The 24,907-nt window shown below is 40.1% G+C and overlaps 1 protein-coding gene, 1 long non-coding RNA gene and 1 pseudogene across 2 annotated transcripts in view; 2 read left to right on the top strand and 1 right to left on the bottom strand.

Moving 5' to 3' along the window:
* Positions 1–4,049, top strand: part of LOC123390209 — a 92,512-nt pseudogene extending 88,463 nt beyond the window's left edge.
* Positions 4,050–8,767: 4,718 nt separating this feature from the next.
* Positions 8,768–23,767, top strand: LOC123390212 (gastric triacylglycerol lipase-like). Its single transcript, XM_045073849.1, has 9 exons — positions 8,768–8,939; positions 9,111–9,228; positions 10,006–10,204; positions 11,281–11,390; positions 15,613–15,747; positions 17,268–17,416; positions 19,725–19,796; positions 20,456–20,527; positions 23,395–23,767. The coding sequence occupies exons 1-9, from the start codon at positions 8,805–8,807 to the stop codon at positions 23,626–23,628; spliced, it is 1,224 nt and encodes a 407-aa protein (XP_044929784.1). The 5' UTR covers positions 8,768–8,804; the 3' UTR covers positions 23,629–23,767.
* The window catches only part of LOC123390213, a 31,493-nt gene continuing 16,649 nt past the window's right edge, over positions 10,064–24,907 (bottom strand). Inside the window, exon 5 of the long non-coding RNA XR_006604874.1 lies at positions 10,064–10,197. This is a non-coding gene — a long non-coding RNA (uncharacterized LOC123390213). The remainder of the gene's footprint in view (positions 10,198–24,907) is intronic.

The raw sequence follows: 24,907 nt of genomic DNA, 5'->3' as shown, positions 1-24,907 counted from the left end.
GTGGTAGTTTATATGTTTCTAGGAATGCATCCATTTCTTCCAGATTGTCAAATTTATTGCCGTAGTGTTTCTCATAGTATGTTCTTATAATAGTTTGTATTTCTTTGGTGTTAGTTGTGATCTCTCCTCTTTCATTCATGATTTTATTTATTTGGGTCCTTTCTCTTTTCTTTTTGATAAGTCGGGCCAGGGGTTTATCAATTTTATTAATTCTTTCAAAGAACCAGCTCCTAGTTTCGTTGATTTGTTCTATTGTTTTTTTGGTTTCTATTTCATTGATTTCTGCTCTGATCTTTATGATTTCTCTTCTCCTGCTGGGCTTAGGGTTTCTTTCTTGTTCTTTCTCCAGCTCCTTTAGGTGTAGGGTTAGGTTGTGTACCTGAGACCTTTCTTGTTTCTTGAGAAAGGCTTGTACCGCTATATATTTTCCTCTCAGGACTGCCTTTGTTGTGTCCCACAGATTTTGAACCGTTGTATTTTCATTATCATTTGTTTCCATGATTTTTTTCAATTCTTCTTTAATTTCCCGGTTGACCCATTCATTCTTTAGAAGGATACTGTTTAGTCTCCATGTATTTGGGTTCTTTCCAAACTTCCTTTTGTGGTTGAGTTCTAGCTTTAGAGCATTGTGGTCTGAAAATATGCAGGGAATGATCCCAATCTTTTGATACCGTTTGAGTCCTGATTTAGGACCGAGCATGTGATCTATTCTGGAGAATGTTCCATGTGCACTAGAGAAGAATGTGTATTCTGTTGCTTTGGGATGAAATGTTCTGAATATATCTGTGATGTCCATCTGGTCCAGTGTGTCATTTAAGGCCTTTATTTCCTTGCTGATCTTCTGCTTGGATGACCTGTCCATTTCAGTGAGGGGAGTGTAAAGTCCCCTACTATTATTGTATTATTGTTGATGTGTTTCTTTGATTTTGTTATTAATTGGTTTATATAGTTGGCTGCTCCCACATTGGGGGCATAGATATTTAAAATTGTTAAATCTTCTTGTTGGACAGACCCTTTGAGTATGATATAGTGTCCTTCCTCATCTCTTATTATAGTCTTTGGCTTAAAATCTAATTGATCTGATATAAGGATTGCCACTCCTGCTTTCTTCTGATGTCCATTAGCATGGTAAATTCTTTTCCACCCCCTCACTTTAAATCTGGAGGTGTCTTCGGGCTTAAAATGTGTTTCTTGGAGGCAACATATAGATGGGTTTTGTTTTTTTTATCCATTCTGATACCCTGTGTCTTTTGACAGGGGCATTTAGCCCATTCACATTCAGGGTAACTATTGAGAGATATGAATTTAGTGCCATTGTATTGCCTGTAAGGTGACTGTTACTGTATATGGTCTCTGTTCCTTTCTGATCTACCACTTGTAGGCTCTCTCTTTGCTTAGAGGACCCCTTTCAATATTTCCTGTAGAGCTGGTTTGGTATTTGCAAATTCTTTCAGTTGTTGTTTGTCCTGGAAGCTTTTAATCTCTCCTTCTATTTTCAATGATAGCCTAGCTGGATATAGTATTCTTGGCTGCATGTTTTTCTCGTTTAGTGCTCTGAAAATATCATGCCAGCTCTTTCTGGCCTACCAGGTCTCTGTGGATAAGTCAGCTGCCAATCTAATATTTTTACCATTGTATGTTACAGACTTCTTTTCCCGGGCTGCTTTCAGGATTTTCTCTTTGTCATTGAGACTTGTAAATTTTACTATTAGGTGACGGGGTGTGGGCCTATTCTTATTGATTTTGAGGGGCGTTCTCTGAACCTCCTGAATTTTGATGCTCGTTCCCTTTGCCATATTGGGGAAATTCTCCCCAATCATTCTCTGCAGTATACCTTCTGCTCCCCTCTCACTTTCTTCTTCTTCTGGAATCCCAATTATTCTAATGTTGTTTCGTCTTATGGTGTCACTTATCTCTCGAATTCTCCCCTCGTGGTCCAGTAGCTGTTTGTCCCTCTTTTGCTCAGCTTCTTTATTCTCTGTCATTTGGTCTTCTATATCACTAATTCTTTCTTCTGCCTCATTTATCCTAGCAGTTAGAGCCTCCATTTTTGATTGCACCTCATTAATAGCTTTTTTGATTTCACCTTGGTTAGATTTTAGTTCTTTTATTTCTCCAGAAAGGGCTTTTATATCTCTCGAGAGGGTTTCTCTAATATCTTCCATGCCTTTTTCGAGCCCGGCTAGAACCTTGAGAATTGTCATTCTGAACTCAAGATCTGACATATTACCGATGTCTGTATTGATTAGGTCCCTAGCCTTCGGTACTGCCTCTTGTTCTTTTTTTTGTGTTGAATTTTTACGTCTTGTCATTTTGTCCAGATAAGAGTAAATGAAGGGGCAAGTAAAATACTAAAAGGGTGGCAACAACCCCAGGAAAATATGCTTTAACCAAATTAGAAGAGATCCAAAATCGTGAGTGGGGAGAAAGGGGATAAAAAGAGGTTCAAAAAGGAAGAAAGAAAAAAGAAAAAAAAAGAAAAGAAAAGAATATTTTTTAAAAAAGAAAACACCTAAGAAAAATGTAAAAAATATATATATATATATTAGATAAACTAGTAAAAAATCGTTAAAAAAGAAAAAGGTAACAGTTAAAAAAAATTTTACCCGAAGGCGAGAAAAAAAAAATGAAAAAGAAAAAATTAAATTAACTGCAAGACTAAAAAAAATCACAGGAAAAAAGCCATGAGTTCCGTGCTTGGCTTTCTCCTCCTCTGGAATTCTGCTGCTCTCCTGGGTATTGAAACCGCACTCCTTGGTAGGTGAACTTGGTCTCGGCTGGATTTCTTGTTGATCTTCTGGGGGAGGGGCCTGTTGTAGTGATTCTCAAGCGTCTTTGCCCCATGCGGAATTACACCGCCCTTACCTGGGGCCGGGGTGAGTAATCTGCTCGGGTTTGCTTTCAGGAGCTTTTGTTCCCTGAGCGCTTTCCGTAGAGTTCCAGAGGACGGGAATACAAATGGCGGCCTCCTGGTCTCCGGCCCGGAGGAGCCGAGAGCCCAGGGCCCCACTCCTCAGTGCACCCTCAGAGAACAGCGCCCAGTTACTCCCGTCTGCCTGACTTCCGGCCGCGCTCCGAGCTCACCGAGCCTGCGACCGGTTCAAGGTAACACGGAGCTGCGATCTTACTGTCGGCTCTGTCTCTGTAGCCGGCTTTCCCGTTCCAATACCCGCAAGCTCTGCGACACTCAGACACCCCCGATCCTTCTGTGACCCTGCGGGACCTGAGGCCACGCTGACTCCGCGTGGGCTTCGCCCCGGTTTAGCCTCTGGAGCGATGTCCCTCAGCGGAACAGACTTTTAAAAGCCCTGATTTTGTGCGCGGTTGCTCCGCCACTTGCCGGGAGCCGGCCCCTCCCCCCAGGGTCTATCTTCCCGTCGCTTTGGATTCACTTCTCCGCCGGTCCTACCTTTCAGAAAGTGGTTGTTTTTCTGTTTCCAGAATTGCTGTTCTTCTTCTCTTCGATCTGCCGATGGATTTTCAGGTGTTTGCAATCTTTAGATAAGCTATCAAGCTGATCTCCGGCTAGCTGAAGCAGTCTCAGCTTGCTACTTCTCCGCCATCTTGACTCCTCCCCCATTGAAATGGTTTTTGACAGTTTGACATTTGAAGGCATTTCCTGTGGAATGATGCTAACATGTATTTAACCATGCAGTTCCTCAGTTTGTGGTCTGCCAGCTAAAGGTGAAGATCTATTCCTCCAATTCAGGACCCACACGACGGGAAGACAAGTTCATGTACTTTGAGTTCCCTCAGCCTTTGCCTGTGTGTGGTGACATCAAAGTAGAGTCCTTCCACAAGCAGAACAAGATGCTAAAAAAGGTTTGCCCTTTACTTTTATTGGGAAGAATATCCAAAATCATACTTTGAAGAGTAACCTCAGATCTTTTGCTTAAAATATTTGGTTAGGCAGAAATCATTCTGTAAGGAGAGATTACAGGATAATATTTTGTGACTGACCATTCATTGAATTAATTATAATTGGTTTTCTGTTAGATCTACGCATGGTTTGCTTACTATAGCACTGATGAGCCATTATATTGGTAAAAAAAAAAAAATCTTACTAGAGGAAAAGTCCTATGTCATTGTAATTTGAAATGAATTTTCTTTAAGTTGGGTTATGCAGAGAAATTTTATAAAAATATTAAAGATTGCATACCCCATTAAATCAGTTACCATCTTTTTAGACAGGATGATCAATTACCAAGAAAAAGTTAGCAAGGGGCCAGGGGCCATGTGTTTATAAAAAAAGAATTCTAAATATGTATAAATAAGATCTGTTCCATGGTCTTGTGTAATGACACAAAACACTTTCCCCCCATTTTGGTTTATTTTTTGTGACACTATGTCATTTTATATTTGGCTTTCTCAAATTTATTGAATATTTCAAATTTTAGTTAGAGTGATAAGTATACAAAAGAAGTAATAACGAGTGAAAAAGTGTGATATTAAGTATACAGATTCAGAAAGTTAGTGGGGGTTGCTTTTTACTGAGCCATAGTTAGGGAATTCAAGAGCTTATTCTTAAAACCGTCTTGGTTTAAGATGTGAAGTGTGAACATTTGAGATGAGTGCGCCTAAGGTGCAACATTTTGGGGTATAATGAAAAAAGATTCTAGCTTTGTATGTTGTTACTGCCTCATTAAACATACCACATAGTGTATTGCCATTCTTTAGACATTCTCAGTAATAGAACTGATTTAGTTTTCCTGATATTTAGCTTAAAAAAAAAAACGGAAGTTTCATTTATTGTTAAAATTTAAACTCTACCTTGATTTATCTAAAGAAATACAATTTCCTATACCCAGAAGCCATATAGCTGGGAAATGACAAAATGTTAAACTGTTTTTTTTTTTCACTAGAAACCCATTTCCTACCTATTCTGTATAAGTGAAAGTTAAATATATCTTGATAACTTTGGGAAATAATTTTTCTGTAGTCCAGGAAGCATTAGCGGGTGTTTAAAATTATCTTTTCCCTTCTGCTCATTGTAAGACTGGCACACTCAATATTTTATTTATTTATTTATTTTAATTATTTATTTAAGGTGGGCTTCACACCCAATATGGGGCTTGAACTCATGACCCTGAGATCAAGAGTCACAAGCTCTACCAAATGTGACAGCCAGGTGCCCCTAAAATTTTATATTTTACTTTTAAAAATAGGCACCTGCATCACTCTGTCCCTATACCTTTAGGAATGTGTAAGTCCTTATTTTCAGTTGTTTGTATGTTACTTTAATACATACAAATTTGAAGATTAGATTAATATTTGTAGTATATCTGGGATTACTTTACATATATTTATTTGCATTTTATGTGATTTTGCTGCCTCCCCCACCACCCCTGCCCTTCTTCGTTGTTGTTTGGTGAAATCTGGGGCAGGGGTTGGGAAGGGGAATTCAGTTTATGGGAAATGAAATAGGAATGTGGGAAGAACGAAGTTAAAGGGAATTCAGTCATTTGGGAATGACTTTTATTTTTTATAAACATGTATTTTTATCCCCAGGTGTACAGGTCTGAATCAGCACTCACCAAAGCACATACCCTCCCCAATGTCCATAACCCCACCCCCCCTTCTCCCAATCCCCCTGCCCCCAGCAACCCTCAGTTTGTTTTGTGAGATTAAGAGTCACTTATGGTTTGTCTCCCTCCCAATCCCATCTTGTTTCATTGATTCTTCTCCTACCCACTTAAGCCCCCATGTTGCATCACCACTTCCTCATATCAGGGAGATCATATGATAGTTGTCTTTCTCTGCTTGACTTATTTCGCTAAGCATGATACGCTCTAGTTCCATCCATGTTGTCGCAAATGGCAAGATTTCATTTCTTTTGATGGCTGCATAGTATTTCGTATGGAATGTTCTTAACTGTTCCTACTTTTGTCCCCTTCCAGTTTATTCTCAACTCCTCAGAGTGATCTTGAGATATATAGATTGTTATAATTGATATGGTGTTATCACTCCTGTTTATACTTTTTAAAGACCTTGTGGTTTTTTGATCTGACCTACAAGGACCTACATAATTCAGCCCAGGCTTAACTCAGAATAAAAAAAAAAATCATTCCTTTTATAACAAGCGGATTTTGTCACTGGGCAGTATGGCTTCATAACAAAGATGACCAACAATTTTGGTGTTCTAGTTTTACTTTTCAAATGAGACCTTTTAAATTTTATAAATGGTACTACACAGATTGTATTAGATAAACCAAATGAACTGTATTCTTTGCCTTTTTTTTAATAACCAGCTCAGATAAATTTTCATATAAATACATATAAATACTTTCTCTCTTTTTTCTCTTTGGGGAGTATTATAGTATTTCTTCTTATTATTTTGTAATTTAAATACAATTGCTATATAACATTATATCAGTTTCAATGTACACCATTAATGAGTCAATATTTCTATATATTGCAAAATGATCACGAAACTAACTCTAGTTAACATCTGTCACCACACATAGTTACAGAATTATTTGTTCTTGTGATGAAAGCCTTTAAGATCTACTCTTTTAGCTACTTTAAAAAATACCATACATTATTGTTATCAACTATAGTCCCCATGTTGTATGTTATATCCCCCTGACTTATTTATCTTATAGCTGGAAGTTTGTACTATTTAATTCACCTCTCTCATTTCATTCCCCCTCTACCTCCCTACCTCTGGTAAACACCCCTGTGTTCTCTGTATCCATGAGTTCAGTTGTTTAGGTTTTGTTTCGGGTTTTTTGTTTGTTTGAGATACCACACCTAAATGAGATCATATAGTATTCGTCTTTCTCTGTCTGACTTATTTCACTTAGCACGAAGCCCTTGAGGTCTATCCATGTTGTCACAAAGGGCAAGATTTCCTTCTTTTTAATGGATGAATAGTATTCCTGTGTGTGTGTGTGTGTGTGTGTGTGTGTGTGTGACATTTTCTTTATCCATTTTTCCACCAGTGGACACTTACAGTGCTTCCATGTCTTAACTACCATAAATAATTCTGCAGTGAACATCAGTGAACATGGGGGTGCCAATATATTTTGAGTTAGTGTGTTTTTTCCCCTTTGGATAAATACTCAGAAGTGGAATTGTTGAATTATATGACAGTTCTATTTATAATTCTTTTGAAGAACCTCCATACTGTTTGTGGACCAATTTACATTCCCACCAACAGTGCACGATGTCTCCCTTTTCTCCATACCCAGGTCAACACTTGTCATTTCTTGTCTTTTTGATAATGGCCATGCTAACAGGTGTGAGGTATTTCATTGCAGTTTTGATTTGCATCTCACTTTTTTAAAACAAGAAGTATCACATTCTGTTGTATGGTTTGCAGGATAATTTATAAGATTATGTTCTCTGCTGATAGGCACTTACTTAAGTCATTCCCAATCTTTCCTGTTATATACAATGCTGTAGTGAACATCCTCATACATATAGATGGTTTTAGACACATTTGTGGTTATAGCTGAGATTAAAATCTAAATGTGGGATAGAAGAGTTATGCATTTTAAATTTTCATAATTTTCTTGAAAGACCTAGCAAAACCTTACACTCCCACAAACACTTAGGTCTTCCACCCAATTTTACCATCACTATGAATTATCAAACTTGATTTGATAGGTATTAAAACATTATAGTTTTAATTTACATTCATCGATTATAAATGTAACAGAATATTTACAAATGTTTTTAAGTTGTAAGGTTTTAGGCCACTTTTCTCTCTAGGAAAGCTTTTTCATGTGCTCAACCAATATTTATTGATTTGTTGGTCTTTTTTCTCACCGATTAATAAAAGCTAATGGATATTAAAGGAAGTAATCCTTTGTCATAGAAGCTACAGATATTTTATGGAAGTTAACATTTTTTTTTTACTTTTGTAAAAAGACTTATTTATTTTAGGAAGAGTAAGAGAGAAACAAAAAGCAGGAGGGGCAGAGTTAGAGGGAGAGAGAATGTCCAGAAGACTCCCTGCTGCCCTTAGAGCCTGACATGGGGCTCGATCTCACCACCCTGAGATCAGGACCTGCGCCCAAACCAAAAGTCAGACACTTAACCAACTGCACCACCCAGGAGCCCCTGTTTTTTCACTTTATAAAATAGCTTATAAAAACCTACCAAATTTGAGAGGACATTATGTGAAAGACTGATCACGTATATAATAGCAGTAATGTGATTCACTTGAAATTATCTTTAACTTCTCTGAGAAGTAGGTTGTTGTTTCATACCTGTAGACTATGAGGGGGTTGAATTAGAAAATCACTAAAATTCTTTTAATATCATGATATGGGTTTTCCTCTTTGTTGTTAGATACTTTGTTGTTAGATATTTTGAACAACTGGTGGTGGCCATTAAGTCCATATAATTACCTCAGATTAATAAGCATTTATGGAGTGGCTATCATAAACAATGTTAAAGACATCATTATGGGTTTGAACCATGTTGTATTGATATCGAATCTAAAAGAATCAAATGTTGACACAATGCCACCCAACCCCAACACACACACATGACTTGGGGCTCTCAAAAAGAGTTGACAAAAGCCTTAAATATAAGGCATAATAAGAACATAATATTATGCCAGACAATTAGAAGATATTTTGATCAATTTAGTTGAGCTCAATATGACTTGAAAACCAAGTAGGAAATGTTCTTAAAAGGCTTCAAGGAGAGTGAAACATGTGAAGCATTAAAATACACATGCTGACCATCACATGTCCCAGTTTACTGCCCAAAACAGAATATAATCAAACCTTGCATGAAGGTAAAACTAGCACAGAATACAAGTATTATGAAAGCGTCATAGGCTAACCACTGCCATGGTTTCTTCTGTTTCAGACAAGAGCAAAATGTGGTTGCTATTAACTGTGGCAAGTTTGATATCTACACTTGGAACCACACATGCTTACTTTGGAAAATTACATCCTATAAGCCCTGAAGTGACCATGAATATTGTAAGTTACCAGAATTGTGGGGCAGGGAACCCATAGAACCAAGAGCTACTACCATGACTTAGAATCATGGCAAGCTGAAGCTTTTACGTGACCAGTCAAGAATAACTTATCTACTTACTAGATGCTTTTAAAAACTCAACTGAAACTAGAAGCTTTGTTTTTCTTCATCAGAGTCAGATGATCTCCTACTGGGGTTACCCAAGTGAAGAGTATGATGTCATAACGGAAGATGGTTATATCCTTGGGATCAATAGAATTCCTTATGGGAAGAAAAATTCAGAGAATATAGGTATAATCCTCCCTCCCTTCCTTTTTCTCCCTTCTCTTTTCTTCCCTTCATTCCATCCTTGTTTCTTTCCTTCTTCCCTTCCTCCTTTCATTTCTCTCCTAAGGACTTAGTGAGTCTTGCTCATTCTAGAAATGAAACCATGATGAAACTTTATCTCTCATCTTCAGAGAGATCACCATGAAGTTAGTGGAATCATGAACAGATAGTTATAATGATACGTGATAAGTGCAATGCTAGAACTCTGTAGAGGACATTAAACCAGAAGTTCTGATACAGAGGCCTAACTCGGCTGGTGGAGATCAAGGAAAACTTGCTCTAGAAATAATGACTTAGCTGAGTCCTGGAGGATCAGGAAGAGTTAGCCAGGATGTGTGTGACCATGGGGAGGAAAGGGAGGCGATCTGAGGCTCATTTCCTCACTTACACAAAAACATTTTATCTTTTTTCTCATCGCAGGAAAATTGTGAAGTACAAGGAGAATAAAATTAAGCATGATCACCTATCACTTTACCACCCACAAGCCACTTAAATTAACATCACACTGAATTTCCTCAGAATATAAGTTTCTCAATAGCCTTCCAAGGTTAAACTGCACAATCTGATGCGTTGTGTCACTTGAGAAACCACCACCATAATTAAAATGATATATTCAAATATTCAACTCAATCAAGCAAAAACTATTTCATTCTAGTCGTCCGAAAGTCTATATCCTGTCTCCACGTTTATCTGAGAATGAGGAATGAGGATATAAATCTTGGATACAATTTTCTCCCTCAGGCCAGAGACCTGTTGCATTTCTGCAACACGGTTTGCTCACGTCAGCCACAAACTGGATCTCCAATTTGCCCAACAACAGCCTGGCCTTCATTCTGGCAGACGCCGACTATGATGTGTGGCTGGGAAACAGCAGGGGGAACACCTGGGCCAGGAGAAACCTATACTTCTCCCCAGACTCCGTGGAATTCTGGGCTTTCAGGTAAAGAAAGGGGACAAAGAAAAAATGGACAATGAAAAATAAAATCGAGTTTAAAAAGCGTGAGTATTCATGTTTGCCTGTTCCAATCCAGTCCCATTTTAATACATTACACTCTCAGGAGGGAAGAAGCAAGTCCTTTTTATTCTAATCCCTTCTTGGATTCTGAGTCCAGGGGTAGCTTTTCCTCCATGATCTCAGTACGTGTGATGAGCCGATTCCCTTTTCAAATGGAATGAGCGAAATGACCGAAGCAAGGAAATTTGGTGCCTTAGCAGATTCCAAAAGGAAGATCTATCGAGATTTGGGAGGATATCCCAAGCTCAGTTGGGGTTTCAAGAACCCAAGTCACCATCAACAGTGAAGAGGGTGGGAGGGAGTTACTATGGACACCATGGCCAGCTTTTCAAAGGTTTCCTTTCTCCGGCCCTCTCATGCCCCATTCCTAAAAAGTGCTGATGGAGGGGGAAGTAGAAGAGATTTCAGTGGTGCTGCTAAAGCATAGAAAAGTGCTCTGAGTGTTCTAGGGCCTGCAAGGAAGCTCGTGTCTCTGGGGGGGGTGAGAAAGAGAGAGAGGTCAGGCGGGCTCCGTGGGCCACGCTGAGGCCTTCAGAGCTCACCCTGCGCACAATGAGAAGTCACCGAGCAGTTTCCAAAAAGGCAGTGGCAGAATCCCATTTTCATTTTCCAAAGACCATTCTGGCTGATCTTTGGGGAGTAAAAGAAAGGGCGCTCTGACTCATCTCAATTGACCCCAGATTGTGTACAATCTGTGTACAAATGATGATTAAATCTGACATTCATTTTTAGGGAAAGCAAGATTCCCCACCGACAGAGGCTATCTTGTTTGAATTAAGCTGCAGTTGTAATGCTCCATTTCAGAAATGACGTCAGCTCTTGATAAGAAGCCAGCCCCCCAAAAGCACCTGACACTCTCCCCTGGTCGATAAGCAGCAATGCTTAGAGAAGCCAGTTTTCTATTTTCCCAGAGAGAGGATTAGCTATAAATAGGCTTCACTTTTAGAAATTATAGCAAGGAAATGTATTCAGTTTTATTTTTGCCTTCGTTTTTCTCACAGCTTTGATGAGATGGCTAAATACGACCTCCCAGCCATGATTGACTTCATTTTAAAGAAAACTGGACAGGATAAGCTGCACTACGTTGGCCACTCCCAAGGCACCACCATTGGTAGGTAAAAGCAGCTGAAGTAGGGGGCTTTTGTTTATACAGACCCCTTCCCAGTGGTTATGCAGGCATGTCGGTCATTGTGCTAACTACTTTTCATCCATCATATAAAGGAATGGCTACGACAATCCAATGATATAGGGACAATGATCAAATCTGTTGTATATATGGGGAAATAAGACAGGAGGGGAAATAACTTGTGCAAGGTAACACAGGTAGGACGAATAGGGTACCTCAGATCCCAGCTCAGGCCATCCTACTCCCAAGCCCATAATCTTAGACACTGCACCTCCTGGCGTCTGGACTGGACATCTCATCCACTCAACCACATGAGTGGAACATCTGCAATGTGTCCTAAGAATATAGCAATAAATAAAGGAGATGAAAATTTCCGTCCTTGTGCTACAGATACTCTAGCGGGGAGGCAGAGAAAGTAACAAGGGTTATAAAGTAAAATACAGAGTAAGTTAAATAATGGTAGCGTTATGGGAAGCAAATAATCAGGAAAGGCTATAAGGGAGCATCAGAGGGGACACGGCGAGTTCAGATAGAGGATATCCCCAGCACTCTGTGAAGGAGATGGGGGACTGGGGACTGGTGAGTCATGTGTATGCCTGAAAGACTGATGTTCTGGAAAGAGGGAAAAGCAAGTGCAACGGGCCTGAGGTTGCAGACTTTCAAGGAATGGTGATGAGGTGATTCACTGTGTAGCTGAATCAGACACAAAGCAAGGATGAGATGCGGGCACAGTCTAAGGAGGCAGACTGTTCAGAGCTTTTGAGATGTTATAGAGATTTCAGGTTTTACTCTAAGTAAAGGGAAACCAGAGCAGAGTTTTGAAGATGGGAGTACCAGGATCTGACCTCAAGGCCCTCAACAGCATTAGAAGTTACACAGTCCCATTAACAGAATCACCCCAGCTGCTGATAAGGAACAAGGGTAGGGGTAGAGGAACCGGTTAAGGGATTCTTAGAGTGACCCATGAGAGGCATGATCGTGACCTGGACGCGGGTGGGTAGCTGTGGTGTATGGTTAGGTTCTCGATGTGTTCTGAAAGAGGAACCTATAGGACTTGCCTCCACATTGGATATGGGGCATAAGGGAAAGAAAGGGGTCAAGAATGATGTGAGATTTGTGGTCTGAGCACCTGGAGTGATGGAGATGCCCAGTCCACGAGGGGGATGGCTGTGAGAACAACAGATATGGTCCAGGGGGACAGGGGCTCTGTTTTCTCACTGCTGGGTGCCAGACACCTGCTGGAGATCTGAATGTACAAAATGTACGAGAAACTGGGTGCAATAACCAGTAGAGTGAGTTCAGACAGGAAAGGGGAGGAGCCCAAGGATGAAGCCCGGGCTGTTCTTAGTGTAGAAGATGAGGAGGAATCAGATGAAGGAGCTGGGACGTCATGGTGACAGTGCTATGGGGAGCCAGGAGTACCTCATGTTCTGGAAGTCAAGGGCAGAAAGTGTTTCAAGAAGGAGAAGGTGGTCAGCTGTGGAAGAGGCTACTGATGAGTCATGGGAACTGAAGTCTAAGAAGGGACCTTTGGATTTGGCAGCCGGACAGGTGGAGGGACCTTCCGAACAGCAATGTCAGAGGAATGGTTGAGATAAAGCATAATCGGGTGAGCTCCCGAGCGCGAGAGAGATAGCTGTAAGGGGAAGGGAAAGGTGGAAGCAGAAGGGGAAGGAGGGGTCACAGAGGAGGAATAATGACGTATTTTATGCTAGTCTCTGTTCTCAGCCGATGACTTGATTCCATGCTGGGAATCTAAGTAATCGGTAGGTCCATATATAAATATCGATGCAGGGAAGTGGGTGAAGTTGGTGGTGGGTACGTGGGTCTCACCTATAGAATTTTTAAAAGTTTATTTATTTGAGAGAGAGAAGGAGAAGCAGAATCCTTGCTGAGCAAGGAGTCTGATGCCGGACTTGATCCCAGGACCCTGGGATCATGACCTGAGGAGAAGGAAGACACTTAACCAACTGAGCTAACTCACCTATAAAATTTTAGAGAAAAACATCATAGGTCATGTCTCCAAGGAGATGAGGACTAGTATTCAGTTTGTTTTATAAATAAACACTGCTAGGGTAAAGGGCAGAAGGCAAGACTGGGCAGAGGGAGCAGCGGGGACGTGACACAGTTCCAAAAAGCTCTCAGTCAATTCTGTATGAGAAGGCTCTTGAGAGTCTCTTGGAGTGGAACCAGGTGGCTGGGCCTTTTTGGCCACTAGTTGAACCCCCCATTCAATGAAGACTATGCGGGGAAGGAATTCTTTAGAATTCTTTGAGAACCATGGATTCTCCTGAGCAAAAGCAAAATCAGACAAGAGTCACAAATTCTCTGCTGCTGGGGTTAAATAAATGCCTCAGACATGAGGAGGAATCTGGGCAGGTACAGCACAGCATGTATCCCACATGGTCAACAATCGAGTTGATATCCTTTTTTTTTTTTTTAAGATTTACTTATTTTAAAGAGAGAAAACATGCACATGCATACGCAGGGACAGGGGCAGAGGGAGAAGGAGAGAGAGAGAATCTCAAGCAGACGTCCCACTGGGCATGGAGTCCCACAGGGGCTCGATCTCATGACCCTGAGATCATGACCTGAGCTAAAACCAAGAGTCAGGTGCTCAACCGACTGAGCCCAGGTCCTCCTCAAAAACCTTTGAGGATCCTTTGTTTAAAAAGGGGAGATGTTCTAGATTACCAAAATTGACTCCTTCGATTTCCGAAACCATACAAAAGTTGCATCATTTTGGAGGGAAATCTGCCTTAACTTATGACACAATGCTGGGTTTTTGGGTTTTTTTTTTTTTTTTTTTTGTTTTTTTTAATAGCACACACTGAATAGAGTTTAACTTTTCCTCATTGATCTAGGGTTATAAAATTATTTCCTCAAGATGCAATGCAATGATTTCCTAGGATTTATGGAGATGGGTAAAACTGACACTAAGTTACTCCAAACTACCACTCTTTGGAGTCATTTGAATTTTGAACATTCCATTCTTCTTTGTCACTAATGGATAACATGTCATCACTGTCACCACACACATAGATTTCTGGAAGGTGTTTCTGCTTTGCATTTGCATCTTCTAATCTTCTGTGTACTGGGAAGTCAGATAAGTGTCCCTTTTAGGATTGTGTCACAAGTAGTGTTGTTTATTCTAAGCAAGGAAGTGTATTCTGAGAAGTCACCTGTCCTAGCTGTGCTGGGACCTGTAGATACCCACGCAATCTCTTCCTGTGTGATTCTTGCTTTCTCTGGGTGATACACTGGCTGTAATCTACAGAATTAGGCAATCAGGTAAAGAATCCCTTAGCAAATGCCATTCTTCCTTAAGTAGAATTAGGCAGAGGTAGGTGAGGTAAGTGTTCACATTTGAAAGTCTTTTTTTTTTTTTATTGTTGTTGTTCAGAACTCTTTTGTCTATTTTGCTATTATTAACCATGGGGAGAGATTATCCTATGTAGTTTGATTGTGTAGAGTTTAGCTTAATGACTCTTTGATCACATCCCAGTCTACTAATATGCTACCATTCAAAACAGCAATTCATTACAGACAAGAGCTGAGTATATTTATGGAGCATAGATGTTTGAATTATTGTGGCTGGTCTCTTGTCCAGCATTTACAATGTGCTTAGTGTCCTGGTAAATACCTTCTATAATTCACCTCACTTGGTTCCTTAAAAAACCCTATTAAAGCACTCATTTTTAGTCCCATATTTCAGATGAGGAAAATGAGACTTTCAGTGCTTAGGTGACCTGTCCAAGGTAACAAATCCAATAAACCCCATAGCCGGGATTCAAATCTTGTGTGGTCAGATTTAAAACTTTTTCAATCTTTCCCTTTGCATACCCTCCTCATATGAAGTGCTAATTAATTATCTCACTGTGATGACATGAATCTGAACTCATCAAAATCTGTTTGCAGTATAAGTAATTCTTCCTCACCCCACATAAATCTGTTTTCTAAAGTCAGATGAAAGAACTTAACTTTTTAAAAGTTCTAGCCTCAGGTTCCTAGAGAGAATCTACAAAAATAAAACAAATATACTAAAATTTGGTCGCTCTGAACAAGCAGAGGTGGTCAGTTTCTCTCTCTTAGTAAACAGCACTCTGTGTAAATCCAAATAATGTCCCACTTGTAACACACACACACACATACACACACACAGACACACACACATCTACTTTACTGGTTCCTTGTCATTCTGTTTCAGGTTTCATCGCCTTTTCTACCAACCCCAAGCTGGCTAAAAAAATCAAAACCTTCTATGCTTTAGCTCCCGTTGCCACCGTGAAATACACCAAAACCCTTCTAAACAAACTCATGCTTCTTCCTTCATCCATCTTCAAGATATGTGATTCTCTTCAACTGAATCTAAGATGTCGAGTTGTCCATGGGTCTCAGAGGGACGGAAAGAGAAGGGAAACACGGTGCGGACAACCATGCTTCTGGCCAAGAATGGAAATGGGTGGAAGCGTGTTTCAGTTCCTGCCTAGCAATGGCTGAATCCCCATGACAGCCACTGAGATCCCCCTTTCTATCCACATCCTTGGTAGCTTTACATGGGTTAGCGATACCGGGAGTGTCGGTCCCCATCATAGATGTTTTGTTTCCTTTGTATGTATGAAGACCACGATTCAGGGAGGGAGAAATAAAAACAAAAGGAAGAAAACCAGAAAGGGGAAGGGTAGAAAAGAAAGGGAAGGAGAGGGAAAAGGAGAAAGAGGGGAAGGGGAGCAACACTCGTGGAGACAAGGACCTTGAGACCCTTCATCAAATGCCCTTGACTTTTAGAACTTTAAAATGGGTCCCAGAGGGCAGGAGTGTGGGTTGCAATAAACAGGAAATATTAAGTGTCTTGTATAGTAGGCACACACTGGAGGGAATTAATGATCCTTGTTTTCCCAACACTTAATCACCTACTTCTCCCAACTACCTAAACTGACGCACACAGACACCGATGCGCTTCCTTCAGGAGAACACTTTTACTGCAGTCTGTAAAACGTAATGATGCTATTTCCTTCCATGGTTTTGCACTATTCATTTCTTTTCACTCTGAACTAACTTGTGTGTTGAAAGCCCAAGAGACTCTATCTACAGTCAAATTACATATGTAAAGCTTTTTCTCAAAACGTGAAAAATGTGCGATGACTTTGAGTATCATTACCGGCTGCACTACTGCAGGTGTTTCTTTTCTACTTGGGCTCAGGTTTTCTGATAGGCAATGTAGATAGTTGGTTTAAAAAAAATAATAATTAAAAAGCATTAGACCTTAAGTCAGGGGTTTGAGGCTCAGATCAAGATGGTAGCTTTATAGAATCTGTGAACTTTTTAGTCACTTCTAGGTAAGCACAAGATCTCAACTATTTCTTAGCCTCCTGTTTCCTCCCATATAATATGGGGATAACCCAGGTCTATTTTCCTCAAGAAGATTTAAGGCAAATAATCAAGCTCCCCCGAGCCTCATTGTCTTTCCAAAGGTTTTCCTGAAAATACAATGGGGTCACCATTTCGGCTTCTGATCTTTTGATGTTTTGTTGCATCACTTATGACATCCTGCCACGTTGTTTTATGATTTTTATTTCATGGCACTTATTAGCCCAACTAGACTGTAACTCTTCATGTCTTACACATCTCCTCGGCAGCAGCCACTATGTTTCTCAATGGAACAATAAATATTCAATGTTGGTCATCTGCCCTGTCCATTCCCAACTGTATAGTGGGAATTAAATGAGAAAAAGAGTTTGAAATTCCTGAAACAACATAAAGAAATATGAAAATCTCACCAGCCAATTTGCAACTAGACAAATTAATGAGTCTTCTTTGCCACTTCATGTTTACAAAACTGTCCCAATGCTTTTATTTTTCAGCTTGTATTTGGTGACAAAATATTCTACCCACACCACTTTTTTGATCAGTTTCTTGCTACTGAGGTGTGCTCCCGGGAGACGGTGGATCTCCTCTGCAGCAATGCCTTATTTATCATTTGTGGATTTGATACTAAGAACTTGAACATGGTTTGTATGCATTGACATTTTGATTCTGAATATTTTGAGCAATATTTTGAGGACTTGTTCTACCATGACTTAGACATGGTACTTTGAAAAACTAGGAGGAGTGGGGGCCTGGGTGGCTCAGTTGTTTAAGCATCCAACTCTTGATCTCAGCTCAGGGCTTGATCTGAGGGTTGTGAGTTCAAGCTCCACGTGGGGCTCCATGCTGGGTATGGAGTCTACTCAAAAACAAATAAACAAACAACAACAACAACAAAAAACTAGGAGTAGCTTCAGAATTGTGTCTGTGTTTTGTAGATAAGCCCAAGGGAAGTCACATCATTGCTCCCAGTTTCGTTCCCTCCAGCTCCCTGCGGTAACCCAAGTGCTCCCTAAAGTAAACAGCATATAGAAAAAATAGTAGGTAGTGAGCTCTACTCACTTCTGACCCCCTAAGTAATTGGTATAATACTTAAATTCTGTGAGGGGAGGCACTGAACCATATATTTTAGCAGGCTTCTCTGCTGATGTCTAAGCATTGACTGAATGTTCTTTTTTTTTTTTTTTTTTTTTCTTTTTTTTTTTTTTTTTTTTTTAAATGATTTTTTATTTATTTATTTGACAGAGAGAGATGACAAGCAGGCAGAGAGGCAGGCAGAGAGAGAGAGGAGAGAAGCAGACTTCCCACTGAGCAGAGAGCCCGATGCGGGGCTGGATCTCAGGACCCTGGGATCATGACCTGAGCCGAAGGCAGCGGCTTAACCCACTGAGCCACCCAGGCGCCCCTGACTGAATGTTCTTAATGCTGATAGTCACTCCCATAAATTTTATAAAATTTATTTCAGAGCAACTATTTATGTTAGCTTTTGTCCATACTCTTTATCTAGCTATTTCCATTGTTTTGAATTGGGTTTGGGTTTTAAAAACATATATGAAAAAGTACAGTTATCAAAAGGAGTTAAGAATATAAATTCCAGTTAAGAGCCTAAACTCCAATCCTTTCTTTGGAGCTGAGTTACAATCATGTGTCTTGGTTTCCTTGTCCATCAAGTGTATTAGTGTGGAGATTAAATGAACTAATTTGTGTAAAGCTTAGAGACCATAGTTCAAAGCATATGGCTCATAGGAATTGCATATGTTTTGCTACTAATACTATTATATTTTGACAATTATCCTTACTCCGAATTGTTGGTTAACCAAGTTCATTGACAAGAAGATATAATTCTACCTCCAGGTATCTACTTATTAAACAGTATTTACTAGGACACTACTAAGTGTTGTAGCTACTGGGGACACAATGGTGAAATCACAGACACCTTCCTGCCCTCATGGAAATCAAGGACACCCAGTCCTCTTTCTTAGTGTTGGTCAGAATCTGTGGATATTTTAGAATATATGTGAAAAAGGTAAATTTCCTCCATTTCTGTTTTGGATGATAAGTAGAAGACTCATCCCTCTGTCTTGCAAGCAAGTCCCTCTCCTTGGCTCTGGGAATGGCTGCCATTTTGTATGGAACCGTCTACCCTTGTCACACTAAGAAAAGGCAGAACAGATTACTGCATTCCATCTGTGAGAACCTTCTGAGAAAATTGGTAGTGAAATAGAGACAAGGAGCAAAGGGAATTCGAGATTTCATCCTTCCACATGAACATTATGTGCAAAGGTATTTCGTTCTTCTATGATGATGGTCAATTTGTTTGACCCTAGCCATGGTCCTCTTTACAGTGGCACTAAGACCCACTATGAACCAGTCTATACAAGCTGAGACAAGATTTCAGTTTGTTGTCTGGGGTCTGGTCACGGTGGATTAGAGCAGTGATAGGATAGCAGGATAGCACAATGATTGTAAATATCTTGTATGTGTATTCTGACTATACATCTGTATATATATATATATATATATATAGTCATATATATATATGACTATCATATATGAGTACACGTACACATCTCGCTATATGTGCATACATTACATCTACTGTACTCCGACACTGGGTAGAGAGAAGCGAAAGCTGAGAAGCTAGAGATCTAGAGTAAAATCTCTGGCTCCACCTTGATATGAGCTGCATGTCATTGGACATTTCTCCAAATTTCTCTGAGCCCCAATTTCCATTTTGATCAAAGGGATGATGAGCTGTCCTCATTGAGTGGTGACAAATCAAACAACTGTCTCATGCAATTACACTTTGCTAACTCTCCAGCAGCATACAACTATGTTGCTTGGCTCCTTTGGTGAACACTGAATTTAGGCACTTGACCTGGATCACAAAAATTGAAATCTTAGCTATTTTAAGAAACCCAATATACATATGTGTGTGCCTTTGCTTTATAGAGTCGCTTGGATGTGTATCTATCACATAATCCAGCAGGAACTTCAGTTCAGGATGTCCTCCACTGGTCTCAGGTATCATTTCTCAAATGCTCTTAAAACTTCTTTTGTGTGCCTGAACCCCTGGCCCTTTCCGTAAAGCACAATCTTGAAATACTCTGTCAAATGCTCCTAGCAGGGAATTTTCCTGGCATGTGGCTGCTAGCTGAAAATAGCTATTCTGTCCATGTAAATGAAATCCTATGAGGGGCTCCTGGGTGGCTGAGTTGGTTAAGCTTCTTACTCTTGATTTTGGCTCAAATCATGATCTTGGGGTCATGAGCTCAAGCCCTGCATCAGGCTCTGTGTTGAACATGGAACCTGCTTAAGATTCTCTCTCTCTTCCTCTCCCTCTGCCCCTCCCCACCCCTCTCGCATGGGTGCATTCTCGCTCTCTAAAAAAAATAAAAATAAAATCCTATGAAAACAATCACTTTGGGTAGCAAAGAAGTGAATGATTTTTTTTTTTTTATGACTTGGCATGTGAGAAAAAAATTATTTCAAGCAAAGCCACACTTAAACTTGCATAAATATCTGGTCCTGGATGAACAACAGACTTAACTCTTGGGAAGGAGAAAAATGTTTTTCAAAAATTGTCTAAATTGAAAGTAAACTACCTGGAAGGGTTTGAATTTTGTTTTTCACATAGCAAGGAGAGTTTTTATTTCCTTGTATTATTCATTTCTCTCCATTAGGCTGTAAAGTCTGGGGAGTTCCAAGCTTTTGACTGGGGAAGCCCAGCTCTGAACATGCTGCACTTTCACCAGGTAAGCTTCTTAAAGTTGGAATTGTTCACATTTTGAAAGACACAGATATAAAACTTTAAAGATGAAATTATAATCATCAGGCATGTGTATTCCAAAGGAATGTTGGTGTCCAGACTCATCCTTAAGGAAATTAGAAAGTAGATGGTAATTTCCTTGGAATCCATGCATCATGCCAGACATCACCCTGTCTCCATACTCTCTCTGTGCACTCAGCTCCAGTGGCTGCATTCAGGGTACTGCACCTCCACCTGGGAGAACCTCCTAGAACTCATCCCCCTGTACCTCCTTATACAGCCCTGCCCTGGATATCAGCTGCCCTCTCCTTTCAGAAGCGCAGTTCACAGATACAACAAGCCGACAATTCCAACTGTTTAGGAGAAAAAGCTGGAATCTCTGGTCTTCTTAAACAATAGCCCTTCCTGGGTCAACAGCCAGAGAAGTGATACCCCATATTCCTAGAGATAAGATGTGAGGATGGCGTGCTCACAGATCAAGGCTGGAGATACTCCTTGGCAGACAGGGGCCTTGTTGGAGAGACAGACATACTGGCCACCCCCTGCCCTTGTTGCTGCACGAAGAAACCAGGCTTTGGGCCCATCCCATCTGGGGCCCCATAGGCATTCAGACAGCAATTTCTTCATTGCCCCACCCAAATATGTAATGAGAACACATCTGCAAGCCCTCAGGTTGCAGACCTGAGTATACCTGCAGACCATCACTGGCTACATTTGAATGGGAGAGCTACTCTGCAGCTTTTGTAATCTTCTCCCCTTCCTTCTCCTCCCACCCCGGAATTTCCACCCACGTACTGGCCAAACAGCCCTACTGATTTTCATCTGCTTCCACAACTCAATGTTTAGAAGGGATTTCTATCTCTTCACGACAATATTTCATGTGTAGAGATGTCCCCCTTTTGCAACAATTTTTGATGTCTTCAAAGAGGCACAATCAGATCAAACACCATTGAAAACACATTTCCTCCAATCATCACCTCCTCAAACCCCCAAAACAGTCATTCTTTGCATCTACATTTCTCCTGGGCTGTACTAGTAGTAATCAGTGGCATCCATATTAAGGGACCTGAAATAACAAATCCCAAGCCCACCCTCCCTCCACCAAGCCATAGAACAACACAGATGGTCTTCAACTAACTGAGCCCTGACACTAAGTTAAGAGCCAGAAGGTAACATCTAGAAAACTCTTTGAACAATGGAGCATGAATAAAGGAAGGTAGGTTTATTATTATTATTATTCTCCACATATTCTCCACATTTTACCCTTCTCTCCACTAAAATAAAGTATTAAAATATTATGGAAAATTATATATGATGAAATATTTTCCTATGACAAGTTGACTATTATATAAGGTGAGACATGGAAAAATTTCATTTATTGGATTAGTATTCTGCAGAGTAGGATCTAAAAAACCAAAAAAATTCTCTGTGGATAGTGGTAAAATTGGTGATGATTTTCTTATTCCCTTGTCCTGCTTTATAAGCCTCTTTAAAACCTATGTGTAAATGTTGATTTTCTAGAAATAGCAAATGGGACTGATGATAGATTTTCTCAGAATTGTATCCAATATTTAGTCAAATTAGCCAAGTATTCAACAAAACAACCCCTTCAATGAACTGACTGACCTGCTAACTGACCATACTGGTAAGTCAGTACAAAGCCAAAATAAATGACTCAAGACATTTCGAGATCATATTTTAGAGTGTCTGGGTAGACTATTATAGTTAGAATTCAATTAAATCCACTTTCTTGATTTGGGGTAGAAATCTAAATTTTTAATTTGTAAGAAACGTGATCTAAAGATTTGCTATTCAATGCATGGTCCAGGACCAACCGTATCAGCATTCACCTGGGAATGCAGAATCCTGGCTCTTCCCCTAGATGTATGTACCAAATCAGAATCTTCATCTTACCATGATCCCCAGGTGTTTCACAGGCCCTTTCAAGTTTGAGAAGCACTGACCTAAAACACTGCATCCACTTGGCTGTGAATGAAGGGGACCTTCTCTGAGCAATCCCTGCTAAGAATCTACTTCTATAACCCAACCATGCCATGTGCAACAACATGGATCAAACTTTAAGGCATTATACTAAGTGAAATAAGTCAGACAGAGAAAGCCACATTCTGTATGATCTCACTTATATGTGGAATCTGAAAACAAAACCAACAGCTGAATTCACAGATACAGAGAACAGATGAGTGGCTGCCAGCGGCGTGGGGTAGAGGGTGGGTGATATGAGTGAAGAGGCACACATTTCCAGTTTATACAATAAAGCCTTGAGGATGTCATGTACAACATGGTGACTACAATGAACAATGCTGTATTGTATATTTGGAAGTTGCCAAGAAAGTAGACCTTAAAGGAACACCTGGGTGGGTCAGTTGGTTGTGCAACTGCTTTTGGTTCCGATCCTGATCCTGGAGTCTCAGAATGGAGTCCTACATCAGGTTCCCTGCTCTGCAGGAAGTCTGTTTTTCCTCTTGACCCTCCCCCCTCATGCTCTTTCTCTCATTCTCTCTTCAAATAAATAAATAAAATCTTTTAAAAAAAGAGAGACAGAGAAAAAAAAAACTTTCAAGTAGATCTTGAAAGTTCTCATCATAAGAAAAAAAACTGTAACCATGTGTGTGATGGACAATAACTAGACTTAATGGGGGTGATTATTTCACAATATATGCATCTTTTAAAGCATTATGTTATACACCTGAAATTAATACAATGTTATGTGTCAGTATACCTCAACAGAAAAAATCATCAACCAGTCCAATATCCTCTAGCCAAGAAATAAGTATTGGGGTTTAAAGTACAGTTACTTATAAACACTGGGGTTCTTTCTCTCTTATGTTTTAGCCCACACCTCCCTACTACAACTTGACGGACATGCATGTGCCAATTGCAGTGTGGAACGGAGGCAATGACTTGCTGGCCGACCCTCGAGACGTTGACCTTCTGCTTTCCAAATTCCCCAACCTCATTTATCACAGAAAGATCCCTCCTTACAACCACTTGGATTTTATCTGGGCCATGGATGCCCCTCAAGTACTTTACAATGAAATCGTTTCTATGATGGGAGAAAATAACTAGTACTTCCCCCATTTAAAGACTTAACCAATTATTGTTCCAAAATAAGTTCTTCTCTCACACATGGTTTTCTACTGTGTTTGGGATTCAGTGACTCTTTCTGTAATTTTCACTTCAGAAATAAATCAGCATCAACAATCTATCCAGTTGTCATTTTTGATCTCAAATAAGTTTTATATGTTTTGTTTTTCACTTAAGATGGGTCTGGAAACACTTGAAAGGACACATTCCTGGGGAGGTGAAATGTCTCTTCCAGTCTTCCCATTCCAGTGATCTTCTAAACTCAACATAGATTGTGAGACATGAGTCATGAGTGTTGCCAAAAGGCCGTTGTTGGATTGAATACTGAACCCTCTGGTCTATGCTTGAGATCGAGTACACTGCTTTCTACTTGCTGAAGCTCATTTTCTCCCTCTGTTCGCTGCTGATATTCCTTGCCATTTTGCATATTTAATCCCATGAAAAGACAAATTAAGCTATCAGCTGAATGAAAGTCAGCTCACTTTCACTTCCTAGAGGGGAGAGGGCAACAAGCAATAGGGAGCCATGGTTCTGGAAGTTGGGGTACAAAGTGTGTCCTGCATCCCTCCTGCTGTTCTACCCCCATCCCTGGACCTTGACCACAGAACATGGGACAACGAGCCAAATGATTTTTTACGTCACTGCCACCATTCTGGCACCCACAGGATCCAGAAACTCTGCCACTGGTAAATTTCAGTCAGAAGATACAACTGCCACCAGTTGGTGCACTCGCCCCCCAGAATGGCTCCTCCAAATTTCTAGACTCTCCAGTAAGCACAGCCTCCCCTGAGAAATTCCATCAACTATGTAATAGTGTGACCTCATATTTTATAAATTAAGCTTTTTGGGTCACATGTTTCACGCTATAAAATACAAATGAGATCAAGATTATCTTGTACCCACATCTTATGGTGAAGAATAGGGAGTATTCACAAAAATCTGTTAATGATTTTTATTACACTGCCACATCCCTCAACCTTTGGTAGAAAGCCTGAAGCCTTCTTGTTTGTTTTACCCCCCTTTATTTCAAAGATGGCAATAAGAAATTGCTTTAAAAAGATCGTTTGAAAGTCTATTTCAATGAACTTTGACGGCGGGCTTTAAGAAACTGACATGAGAATCTCAGGGAGTAACGACCAATATTCATGGTGGTGGAGAAGGTTAAGGAGGCATCCTTCTCAAGAAAACAACAATCATTCTACTTGTATAGTCTCCTGCGCTTTTGTAGCTAACTACCTTTCTTCTAGTCTGCATTTAGAAA

This window comes from Mustela putorius, unplaced genomic scaffold (assembly GCF_011764305.1).
Source record: "Mustela putorius furo isolate JIRA1106 unplaced genomic scaffold, ASM1176430v1.1 tig00537291_pilon_pilon_pilon, whole genome shotgun sequence".
Classification (NCBI taxonomy): domain Eukaryota; kingdom Metazoa; phylum Chordata; class Mammalia; order Carnivora; family Mustelidae; genus Mustela; species Mustela putorius.
This window is presented reverse-complemented; position numbering and strand designations above follow the sequence as displayed.

What these genes read in the sequence shown, in the direction of transcription:
- LOC123390212 (XM_045073849.1), top strand. Translation starts at nt 8,805, where the DNA reads ATGGTTTCTTCTGTTTCAGACAAGAGCAAAATGTGGTTGCTATTAACT. An exon ending in CTGAAGTGACCATGAATATT is followed by an intron (nt 8,940 to 9,110) that starts GTAAGTTACCAG and finishes TTTCTTCATCAG; the next exon opens with AGTCAGATGATCTCCTACTG. An exon ending in TCTTCCTTCATCCATCTTCA is followed by an intron (nt 15,748 to 17,267) that starts AGATATGTGATT and finishes CTTTTATTTTTC; the next exon opens with AGCTTGTATTTGGTGACAAA.